At 48.1% G+C, this 12440-nt stretch overlaps 1 protein-coding gene across 1 annotated transcript in view; it reads right to left on the bottom strand.

Annotated features, from left to right (window-relative positions):
• LOC138662923 (zinc finger protein 84-like) overlaps positions 1 to 11920 on the bottom strand; it is a 52696-nt gene extending 40776 nt beyond the window's left edge. Inside the window, exons 1-3 of the mRNA XM_069748927.1 lie at positions 11801 to 11920; positions 11620 to 11717; positions 11331 to 11421 (exon numbers count right to left, since the gene is read on the bottom strand). Coding sequence (XP_069605028.1) covers positions 11331 to 11421; positions 11620 to 11717; positions 11801 to 11885 — 274 coding nt within the window. The 5' untranslated portion in view covers positions 11886 to 11920. The remainder of the gene's footprint in view (positions 1 to 11330; positions 11422 to 11619; positions 11718 to 11800) is intronic.
• Positions 11921 to 12440: the final 520 nt, after the last annotated feature.

Here is a 12440-nt window from a genome sequence, read left to right as displayed (position 1 = left end):
GCTGGTCAGCGGCGAGCGGACTTCCCTGGGACTGAGTCCTTGTTTGTGCACACTGAGCATGCCCAGAGCAAGATCTCCCGTTGGAGATCGAGGGTCATGTGCTCTGGCTCTGCAGCGCATTCCATTGGTCCTCTTGGCAGGCCCTGGAAGGGCAAAGTTTCTGTGGCCACTTCCTGTCCTGCAATTATATAAACTGCGCATGACCGCACGGCCATGCGCTAGTGTACAATTGAATACGTGTGTTTGTTGTGAGTGCAAGTCGTTCATTAAATACCCCTACCCTATTGTATGACTGTTCGCGTATGGAGTATGGCTGCTATCTAGCACCCGACAAATCACTCAACGTGTCACACACGTATCAGCGTCTATTGTTGTGACCCCCAGTGCGGCGCCACGCGCCAGTAGTGCGCTTCCTGACCCACGTCTGGGTGCTTAGTGGTGCCTGCCAGCACGGCACAGTTCGCACTTCGGTGCTCTAATTATAAGAGTTGCCTAATACACCCTGTTGCGGTGTTGTGACAGCAAGTGGTCTAATCGGACTTCAATCCTAGTTGGGGTTAAGTTCGCTGACTGCTTGCTCGCCTTCTATGTGCGGTACCGCGATCCTGTGACGCAACAGGATCGCTTCCTTCACGTTGGGTGAAGTTTAACCCACGCGAGTATACTTATGAGTACCGCCATATAGTCCATCATTACTCAGCAGCAGGTTCCATCTCTGCACGGTGGACCCCGGGCTACGAACGCACCGTACACTATCAGTCTTATTATTTGGTGCGTTCGGCTAGCCCTAACATTACACTAGCGCCAGGGTCTGGCTAGTGATGACGGACAAACAGCAATCCCTGCGGTATATACAGCAGCTGGAGGGTAGGTTGGCGGCTCTCGAGAGCGCAACCCCAGCTGTGGATGTTACCGCAGTTGCTGTACAGGCTGCCAGCGTGGCTGCAGCAACTTTGTCCATTGCCACCCCTGTTCCGACATTTTCTCGCCTCCCGCTGCCAGAAAATTTTTCTTGTAATAGCAAATTTTGTAGGGGATTCGTGAGTCAGTGCTCTATTCATCTCGAGCTTCTGGCTGCACGTTTCCCCACAGAGCGGGCTAAGGTGGGATTTATTGTGTCTCTATTGTCGGACAGGGCGTTGGAATGGGCTACGCCGCTGTGGGAGCATGGCGATCATGTGGTGCAGAGTGCTCCTCTGTTTTTGAGCACTTTAAAACAGGTCTTTTTAGGACCTCAAGTCACCCATGACATTGCGCTCCAACTGCTGGCATTAACTCAGGGTGAGTCCTTGGTCAGTCATTTTGCCGTCCAATTCCGCACTTTAGCATCTGAGCTGGAATGGTCGGATAAAGCTCTTATCCCCATATTTTGGAGGGGCTTGGCTGACCATGTAAAGGACGCTCTGGCCACTAGGGAGATTCCTGCCACACTGGAGGAGTTAATAACAGTCTCCACTCGAATTGACCTCCGTTTTAACGAGCGGAGGTTAGAGCGAGCCCAGTGTAGGCAGAGGTTTCGGCTGGCTCCTACTTTCGCCAAACCTCTGGAATCTCCGGTCCTGGTTCCTGAGTCACATGAGGCCAGGGAAGTGTCACAAGCGGGACCTAAGTCCCAGACCGCTTGTCCACTCAGGGTCTGTCATGTTTGCCAGCAGTCTGGACATTTAGCCACCAGATGTCCTCAGCGTTCGAGAAAACGTCAGCGTCTAGTGGTCGTAGGTGGAGGTGCACTAGACACGGCGACGTTTGCCTCTAAATTGTCCTTTAAGGGGACAATTACTTTAGGCTCATTCTCCCACTCGGTAGAGCTCTGCGTGGATTCTGGGGCGGAGGGCAATTTTATGTCTTCTGCCTTCGCCCAACGCCATGCAATAACTCTGGTTATGCTAGCTCAACCTGTAACGGTACGAGTGGTGAATGGGTCGACTCTGCCCTCACAGATAACTCACCAGACCATCCCTTTTACTCTGTCCATGTCGCCATCTCATCAGGAGATTATTTCTCTGCTCGTCATTCCAGAGGGAATTGATGAAGTCCTGTTGGGAATACCTTGGCTACGGTACCACTCTCCTCATATCGAGTGGTCCTCAGGCAGAATTCTGGGATGGGGTGAATCTTGTGGGGGTAGGTGTCAGAGGGAGTGCGTTCAGGTAGCTACAACTGAGGTACCCACAGATCTTTCCTCTCTCCCCAAGCAGTATTGGTCGTATGCAGACGTATTCTCCAAAAAGGCGGCGGAGACCCTTCCGCCCCATCGCCCTTATGACTGTCCTATTGACCTCTTGCCTGGTGCTGAGCCTCCCCGGGTCGAGTCTATCCGCTATCTCTCCCGGAGACGGAGGCAATGTCACAGTACATCCAGGAAAATCTGGCAAGAGGGTTCATCAGGAAGTCAGTGTCACCTGCTGGGGCAGGGTTCTTCTTCGTGCAGAAGAAGAGTGGGGAATTGCGTCCATGCATAGACTACAGGGGTCTTAACGCCATCACCGTTAAGAATAAATACCCTTTGCCTTTGATATCTGAACTGTTTGAAAGGCTTCGGAGAGCAAGGGTATTTACTAAATTAGATCTGCGGGGTGCTTACAACCTGATTCGCATCCGTGAGGGGGACGAATGGAAGACGGCTTTTAACACCAGAGATGGGCACTATGAATATCTGGTGATGCCCTTTGGGCTCTGTAATGCCCCAGCCGTTTTCAAAGACTTTGTGAATTATATCTTCCGGGATATGCTTTCCACCTCGGTCGTAGTCTATCTGGATGATATTCTCATCTACTCTCCAGATATTGACTCCCACCGGAGAGATGTTTGCAAAGTCTTCGACCTCCTACGGGCAAACTCCCTCTATGCCAAGTTGGAGAAGTGTATGTTCGAGCAGGAGTCCTTACCTTTCCTAGGCTACATCATCTCAGCCCAGGGATTGGCTATGGATCCTGCCAAACTACAGGCTGTGATGGACTGGCAGGAACCCCATTCTCTTAAAGCGGTGCAGCGCTTTATGGGGTTCATCAATTATTATCGCCAGTTCATCCCGCATTTCTCAACTTTGGTAGCTCCCTTGGTTGCCCTCACCAAGAAGGGGGCGAATCCCAAATTGTGGTCTGAGGAGGTCTCCAAGGCTTTTATCTCTATAAAGTCACACTTCGCTAGCGCTCCCATTCTTCATCGCCCCGATGTTGATAAGCCATTTATCATGGAGGTGGATGCCTCTTCTGTTGGTGCTGGAGCAGTCCTCTTCCAAAAGGATGCTCAAGGTCGGAAGCATCCTTGCTTCTTTTTCTCCAAGACCTTCGCACCAGCAGAGAGGAATTATTCCATCGGGGACAGGGAGTTGCTAGCCATGAAGTTGGCTTTCTCGGAGTGGAGACATCTCTTGGAGGGAGCACGTTTTCCCTTCCAAGTCTTCACAGATCACAAAAATTTGGTGTATCTGCAGACAGCTCAGCGGTTGAATTCTCGCCAGGCCAGATGGTCCTTGTTCTTCTCCCGGTTTCATTTCACCCTCCATTTCCTTTCTGGGGAGAAGAACATTCGGGCTGACGCTCTCTCTCGCTCCGTTGTGTCATCTGCGGAGGAGGAGGAGGAGGAGCCTCGGCTTATTGTCCCCACCGAGAGTTTGAGAACCGTGGCCCCGGTTTCGCTGGAGTCTGTGCCCCCGGGCAAGACTTTTGTTCCATCTAGTTTGCGACCGGAGGTTCTCTCTTGGGCGCACTCGTCCAGGGTGGGTGGACATTTTGGTACTAAAAGGACATCAGAGTTACTGGCGAGGGCATACTGGTGGCCGCATATGGCTCATGATGTCGCAGAGTACGTTCGGGCGTGTGTCTCTTGCGCCAGGAACAAGACTCCTCGGCAACGGCCAGCTGGTTTGCTTTATCCTCTGCCCGTGGCTGACAGGCCCTGGGAGATGGTCGGGATGGACTTTGTGGTTGGCTTACCCAAGTCTCGTAATTGCACCATTATCTGGGTGATCACCGATCATTTTTCCAAAATGGTGCATTTGGTGCCTCTTCCACGGCTACCATCTGCACGGGCGTTGGCTGTCTTGTTTATCAAGCATATCTTTCGCTTACACGGTATGCCAGACAAAATTGTTAGTGACCGGGGTCCCCAGTTTGCGTCTCGATTCTGGAGGGAGCTATGTCGTCTACTCAGTATTGAGTTAAATCTCTCTTCGGCATATCATCCCGAGACGAATGGGTTGGTAGAAAGAGCCAACCAGACCTTGGTCACATATCTGCGACATTTTGTTTCTGCCAGACAGGATGACTGGGCATCCTTGCTACCGTGGGCAGAGTTTGCACTTAACAATGCCGTAGCCGACTCCACCGGTCAGACTCCATTCCTCTTAAATTACGGCCAGCATCCGCGTGTTCCTGTGCCCATGCCTGTGTCTTCCGCTGATCCCAGGGTGGCAGACTGGGTTGTGGAGGCACGGGACATTTGGGATCGCACGCAGGATGCCATTCGGGCCTCCAAGAAGAGAATGAGGTCCTCCGCCGATGTTCATCGGCGCCCCGCTCCGACTTTTGCCCCTGGCGACTTGGTGTGGCTCTCCGCCCGTAACATCAGGCTGCGAGTTGAGTCCATTAAGTTTGCTCCTCGCTACTTGGGTCCCTTCAAGGTTCTCGAACAGGTTAATCCTGTGGTCTACCGCCTGGCTCTTCCTCCACGCTTGGGTATCACCGACACCTTTCATGTGTCCCTCTTGAAACCCGTATACATGTCCCGGTTTTCCGAGTCATCTGCCGGGACATCGGGTTCGTCTACGGACGATTACGAGGTGAACGCTATTTTGGGGTGCAAGGTGGTACGCGGCAAAAAGTTTTATTTGGTGGATTGGAAGGGTTATGGTCCAGAGGACAGGTCTTGGGAGCCTGCTGAAAACATTCGGGCCCCACAGCTCATTGCTGCCTTCGAGCGTAGCGAGGCCCAAGGAGGGGGGGGCCCTAGGAGGGGGGGTAATGTTAGGAGTCGAGTTTCCTCTGCTGCACAGGGGGAATCTCGATCCGTCTCCGCTGCGGTCTCCCATTCTCCTCCAGCCGCAGTGGAGTCTGCTCAGCAGGGACGTCGATCCCAGTGTCTTGCTCGCTCTCACTCTGTACAGAGAGTTACTGCTGCTTCTTCAGCTCCTGCCATTAAAGTCAGTGCTGGTCAGCGGCGAGCGGACTTCCCTGGGACTAAGTCCTTGTTTGCGCACACTGAGCATGCCCAGAGCAAGATCTCCCGTTGGAGATCGAGGGTCATGTGCTCTGGCTCTGCAGCGCATTCCATTGATCCTCTTGGCAGGCCCTGGAAGGGCAACGTTTCTGTGGCCACTTCCTGTCCTGCAATTATATAAACTGCGCATGACCGCACGGCCATGCGCTAGTGTACAATTGAATACGTGTGTTTGTTGTGAGTGCAAGTCGTTCATTAAATACCCCTACCCTATTGTATGACTGTTCGCGTATGGAGTATGGCTGCTATCTAGCGCCCGACAAATCACTCAACGTGTCACACACGTATCAGCGTCTATTGCTGTGACCGCCAGTGCGGCGCCACGCGCCAGTAGTGCGCTTCCTGACCCACGTCTGGGTGCTTAGTGGTGCCTGCCAGCACGGCACAGTTCGCACTTCGGTGCTCTAATTATAAGAGTTGCCTAACACACCCTGTTGCGGTGTTGTGTCAGCAAGTGGTCTAATCGGACTTCAATCCTAGTTGGGGTTAAGTTCGCTGACTGCTTGCTCGCCTTCTATGTGCGGTACCGCGATCCTGTGACGCAACAGGATCGCTTCCTTCACGTTGGGTGAAGTTTAACCCACGCGAGTATACTTATGAGTACCGCCATATAGTCTGTCATTACTCAGCAGCAGGTTCCATCTCTGCACGGTGGACCCCGGGCTACGAACGCACCGTACACTATCAGTCTTATTATTTGGTGCGTTCCGCTAGCCCTAACACACACAGGACTGGCACTCAAGCAGAAATGCCAATCTTAATCTCCCACTATTTTTTTTTGGGGAGAATTTAAAAAAAAAAAAAAAATAGTATTATAGACACTAGGCTTTCTGTGCAGCACAATTTGAGAGAGATGGCACACACGACTGGCACTCAAGCACAAATGCCAATATTAATCTCCCACTTTTTTTTTTAAGGGAGAATTAAACCCCCCCCAAAAAAAAAACAGTATTATAGACATTAGGCTTTCTGTGCCCCAAAATTTGAGAGAGATGGCACACACAGGACTGGCACTCAAGCAGAAATGCCAATATTAATCTCCCACTATTTTTTGGTTTCTGGGAGAATTATCAAGAAATCAGGCCCAGTATTACACACTAGGCTTTCTGTGCCCCAAAATTTGAGAGAGATGGCACACACGACTGGCACTCAAGCACAAATGCCAATATTATTCTCCCACTTTTTTTTAAGGGAGAATTAACCCCCCCCCAAAAAAAAAAAAAAACAACAGTATTATAGACACTAGGCTTTCTGTGCCCCAAAATTTGAGAGAGATGGCACACACAGGACTGGCACTCAAGCAGAAATGCCAATATTAATCTCCCACTATTTTTTGGTTTCTGGGAGAATTATCAAGAAATCAGGCCCAGTATTACACACTAGGCTTTCTGTGCCCCAAAATTTGAGAGAGATGGCACACACAGGACTGGCACTCAAGCAGAAATGCCAATATTAATCTCCCACTATTTTTTGGTTTCTGGGAGAATTATCAAGAAATCAGGCCCAGTATTACACACTAGGCTTTCTGTGCCCCAAAATTTGAGAGAGATGGCACACACAGGACTGGCACTCAAGCAGAAATGCCAATCTTATTTCCCGCTATTTTTTTTTTTAGGGAGAATTAAAAAAAAACAAACAGTATTATAGACACTAGGCTTTCTGTGCCCCACAATTTGAGAGAGATGGCACACACGACTGGCCCTCAAGCACAAATGCCAATATTAATCTCCCACTTTTTTTTAAGGGAGAATTAAACCCCCCCCCAAAAAAAAACAGTATTATAGACACTAGGCTTTCTGTGCCCCAAATTTTGAGAGAGATGGCACACACAGGACTGGCACTCAAGCAGAAATGCCAATATTAATCTCCCACTATTTTTTGCTTTCTGGGAGAATTATCAAGAAATCAGGCCCAGTATTACACACTAGGCTTTCTGTGCAGCACAATTTGAGAGAGATGACACACACAACTGGCACTCAAGCACAAATGCCAATATTAATCTCCCACTTTTTTTTTTAAGGGAGAATTAACCCCCCCCAAAAAAAAACAGTATTATAGACACTAGGCTTTCTGTGCCCCAAAATTTGAGAGAGATGGCACACACAGGACTGGCACCCAAGCAGAAATGCCAATATTAATATCCCACTATTTTTTGGTTTCTGGGAGAATTATCAAGAAATCAGGCCCAGTATTACACACTAGGCTTTCTGTGCCCCAAAATTTGAGAGAGATGGCACACACAGGACTGGCACTCAAGCAGAAATGCCAATCTTAATCTCCCACTATTTTTTTTTTAGGAAGAATTTAAAAAAAACAAAAAAAAAACAGTATTATAGACACTAGGCTTTTTGTGCCCCACAATTTGAAAGAGATGGCACACACGACTGGCACTCAAGCACAAATGCCAATATTAATCTCCCACATTTTTTTTTTAAGGGAGAACTTACCCCCCCCCCAAAAAAAAAAAAAAAACAGTTTTATAGACACTAGGCTTTCTGTGCCCCAAAATTTGAGAGAGATGGCACACACAGGACTGGCACTCAAGCAGAAATGCCAATATTAATCTCCCACTATTTTTTGGTTTCTGGGAGAATTACCAAGAAATCAGGCCCAGTATTACACACCAGGCTTTCTGTGCCCCAAAATTTGAGAGAGATGGCACACACAGGACTGGCACTCAAGCAGAAATACCAATATTAATCTCCCACTATTTTTTGGTTTCTGGGAGAATTATCAAGAAATAAGGCCCAGTATTACACATTAGGCTTTCTGTGCCCCAAAATTTGAGAGAGATGGCACACACAGGACTGGCACTCAAGCAGAAATGCCAATATTAATCTCCCACTATTTTTTGGTTTCTGGGAGAATTACCAAGAAATCAGGCCCAGTATTACACACCAGGCTTTCTGTGCCCCAAAATTTGAGAGAGATGGCACACACAGGACTGGCACTCAAGCAGAAATACCAATATTAATCTCCCACTATTTTTTGGTTTCTGGGAGAATTATCAAGAAATAAGGCCCAGTATTACACATTAGGCTTTCTGTGCCCCAAAATTTGAGAGAGATGGCACACACAGGACTGGCACTCAGGCAGAAATGCCAATATTAATCTCCCACTATTTTTTTTTAAGGAGAATTTAAAAAACAAACAGTATTATAGACACTATGCTTTCTGTGCCCCACAATTTGAGAGAGATGGCACACACGACTGGCACTCAAGCACAAATGCCAATATTAATCTCCCACTTTTTTTTTTTTTAAGGGAGAATTAAATCCCCCCAAAAAAATACAACAGTATTATAGACACTAGGCTTTCTGTGCAGCACAATTTGAGAGAGATGGCACACACGACTGGCACTCAAGCACAAATGCCAATATTAATCTCCCACTTTTTTTTTTTAAGGGAGAATTAAACGCCCCCCCAAAAAAACAGTATTATAGACACTAGGCTTTCTGTGCCCCAAAATTTGAGAGAGATGGCACACACAGGACTGGCACTCAAGCAGAAATGCCAATATTAATCTCCCACTATTTTTTTGTTTCTGGGAGAATTGTCATGAAATCAGGCCCAGTATTACACACTAGGCTTTCTGTGCCCCACAATTTGAGAGAGATGGCACACACGACTGGCACTCAAGCACAAATGCCAATATTAATCTCCTACTATTTATTTTTTTTCAGGGAGAATTAAAAAAAAAGCAAAAAAAAGGTTCTGTCCTACAATTACTATCTCCCTGCAGTAATTTCAGCAAGGTATGGCAAGCAGCAATAACAAGGAGTGGACTGCTGCACAAATTAAATCAAAAGTGTGGACAAACAAACAAGATAGCTGTGCAGAAAGGAAGGAACAACAGGATTTGTGCTTTGAAAAAAGCAGTTGGTTTGCACAGCGGCGTACACACAGCAATGCAGCTATCAGGGAGCCTTCTAGGGCAGCCCAATGAGCTACAGCGCTGAGGAAAAAAAATGTAGCCTCCACTGTCCCTGCAAACAAAAGGTGGCGTTGGACAGTGGAAATCGCTACAGCACAAGCGGTTTCGGGGTTAATGGACCCTGCCTAACGCTATCCCTGCTTCTGACAAAGCGGCAGCAACCTCTCCCTATGCTCAGATCAGCAGCAGTAAGATGGCGGTCGGCGGGAACGCCCCTTTATAGCCCCTGTGACGCCGCAGACAGCAAGCCAATCACTGCAATGCCCTTCTATAAGATGGTGGGGACTAGGACCTATGTCATCACGCTGCCCACACTCTGCGTCCACCTTCATTGGCTGAGAAATGGCGCTTTTAGCGTCATTGAAACGCGACTTTGGCTCGAAAGTCGCATACCGCATGGCTGACCCCACACAGGGATCGGGTCGGGTTTCATGAAACCCGACTTTGCCAAAAGTCGTCGACTTATGAAAATGAACGACCCGTTTCGCTCAACCCTAGTGTATAATAGTGCAGAGCGGAGATGTCTTAAACGGAACCTGTCAGCAGGATTGTGCTCAGTGACTACAGACACTGTCAGGTTGGTGCCGTTATACTGATTACACTGATACCTGGTGATGAAATCCGTCTTGTGGTTGTTGTTTAACCTGTTTTAACTGAAAATTTGTAGTTTTCAGTTAATGAGACTCTCGTGCTCTGGGGCGGGGCTGTGGGTGGGGCTTTATGTGGTGCTCTGGGGTGGGGCTGTGGGTGGGGCTTTATGTGGTGCTCTGGGGCGGGGCTGTGGGCGGGGCTTCATGTGGTGCTCTGGGGCGGGGCTGTGGGCGGGGCTTTATGTGGTGCTCTGGGGCAGGGCTGTGGGCGGGGCTTTATGTGGTGCTCTGATTACATATGAATCTGTATTGGCCTATAACAGGTCATAAGATCGATGGCGGTGCCTGCGCAGTAGCTTCTATAAGTTAGAGATAGATGCTACTGGACAAGCGCCTCTGGTTTCATTTTGCTGGATAAATTTTTTTTCTAAGCCTCCCAATAACCACAATATTATAGGCATTATCAACAATAATATCAACACTATTATATGCATTATGTAAAAATGGGGGCAGGACAGTGAGGGATCAGCGACCGGTCATAGGCCAATACAGATGAATATGTCATCAGAGCACCACATAAAGCCCCGCCCACAGCCCCGCCCCAGAGCACCACATAAAGCCCCGCCCACAGCCCCACTCACTGAGCACGAGAATCCCATTAACTGAAAACTACAAATACAGATTCCACAACAGTAAACCAGAGTTGCATTCATTTATGGTGGACCATTGGAGCTACTATGAATACTGCCCAGAAGATTAGAGAAAATAATATTGCTCCCCATTTCAGGAGAGATTGTGCAGTAATCTGAATTTCTTTGGATCAAAAACAATGTAATTTATGAGGTGGAGTGAATCCATGAAACCAGGGCTGGAGCCAACACATCTCCTGCAGGCGGGAATAAATGTATATTACAGCCATCAGCCACGCACAGCTCAGAGATATATCATGGCACCGGTGTGATGGGTTTATGTAGATTATCACAATCCTCCTGGAAGTTAGTCGGTTTTAATACAAATTGAAAAGTCGGGATAAAGGGAAACTCTGTTATTGTCCAGAAATTCACACTTGGCCTCACTGCACATTTAATGTTGTCGATCATAAAAGTGAAGTTTGGCCAGAAAGACGGGACCTGGTCTTGTAGGGACCATATGATCACATTCAGCAGCACAGAAGGGAGAGAAGGGAGATTCCTCCGATAAGATCTCAGGGTTCTAGGAAGCCAACAGCATCATTACCCCCCGCTTTCTCTTACAGGCCCATCATCATATTTTTCTTCAGGTGATTTTCTATCTTGTCAGCACATTCTACGTACGCTGTCATTTGACTTTATAGTTTACAGATCTGGGCAGGTAACAGCATCTCCTAAACCCAGGGGGTAGGTGGATCTACCAGGTTGTGAGTTCTATAGAAAAGGGCTTTTAATGACCAAAGTCATTTGAACAGTTTTGGGTGGAGGAGAATGTTGTGGTCTAGAGGCAAAATGGTGATCATGGTAATACGGCCGGACTACACCACCGATAAAGCAGCCACAGCCGGTGACTGAGAAGAATCTGTGACTTCTCTGCATTCAGTGGTTACTCCTCACCTGGGTAGCCATATGTGGGAATCTCCTCTTTACACCGCTCATCCCCCCTCACATATGTCTCTGTAGTATTAATATGGGTCAGATCTTCACCCTGAAACAAATATTGTAAAAGTCACCGACAGATGGAGAAGTCACCTCTATGATCAGCTCTAATCCTGCCATCTCCACCGTTCTCATTACACAAGTATAAAACATATAATACTGGTGGATAAAACAAGACTGAGCACAAGACCTTCACCGGCGTCTACACATCATAGGGGAGATCTCCTGACACCTTCTCTCCATCTACCTGATGATCCTGAGGAGCATTAGGATCTTCTTGTTTGCAGTCCTGTGGAAGAAGAGGACGGGGACATCTCTCTGGTGTTGTCCTCTTACTGGATACATCTGGAGGAAACACATACAGGGAGTGAATTCATTCTTTACATACAGATAATTATAGGCCGTGTGTATTTAGTCCTGTCTATTACCTGGAGATGTGAGGGGCTGGGGAACCTCCATTATGACGTTCTTGTACAGATCTCTGTGTCCTTCTAAATATTCCCACTCCTCCATGGAGAAATAGACAGCGACATCCTGACACCTTATAGGAACCTGACACATACAATGATACCGTCATCCCCCGATCCCTTCATAGTGTTATTGTATAATGTCCCAGCATTCCCAGCAGTGTCACCTCTCCAGTCAGCAGCTCAATCATCTTGTAGAGGAGTTCTAGGATCTTCTGGTCATTGATGTCCTCATGGATCAGGGGGTGAGGTGGAGGCCCCGTGATTGGGCTCAGGGGTCTTCCCCATCCCTCAGACACAGGGTCCTGACAGCGATCACTAGAGGTCTTCTTCACCACTGTGTAATCCTGGTAATGGAGAGACACAATAATAAATCTCACTACAGACATTTCCAGTGTCCTCACCTCCCCAGTTCTGTCCATCTGTTATTCCCATAGATAAGAATGATGTAATGTGACGTCATCAGAATCTCTCACCTTTCCAGTAAGCCGGAAGAGGATCTCTAGGGTGAGGTGTAATATCCTCTCCGCCATCTTGTCTCTGTCCATATCCATCTTTGATGGGTAAATCAGGAAAATGTTTTTTTGTAGAAGATCTTCAC

The sequence above is a fragment of the Ranitomeya imitator genome, chromosome 2 (assembly GCF_032444005.1).
Source record: "Ranitomeya imitator isolate aRanImi1 chromosome 2, aRanImi1.pri, whole genome shotgun sequence".
Classification (NCBI taxonomy): Eukaryota; Metazoa; Chordata; class Amphibia; order Anura; family Dendrobatidae; genus Ranitomeya; species Ranitomeya imitator.
The sequence above is the reverse complement of the archived record's forward strand: the minus strand, read 5'-3'. Positions and strand labels throughout refer to the sequence as shown.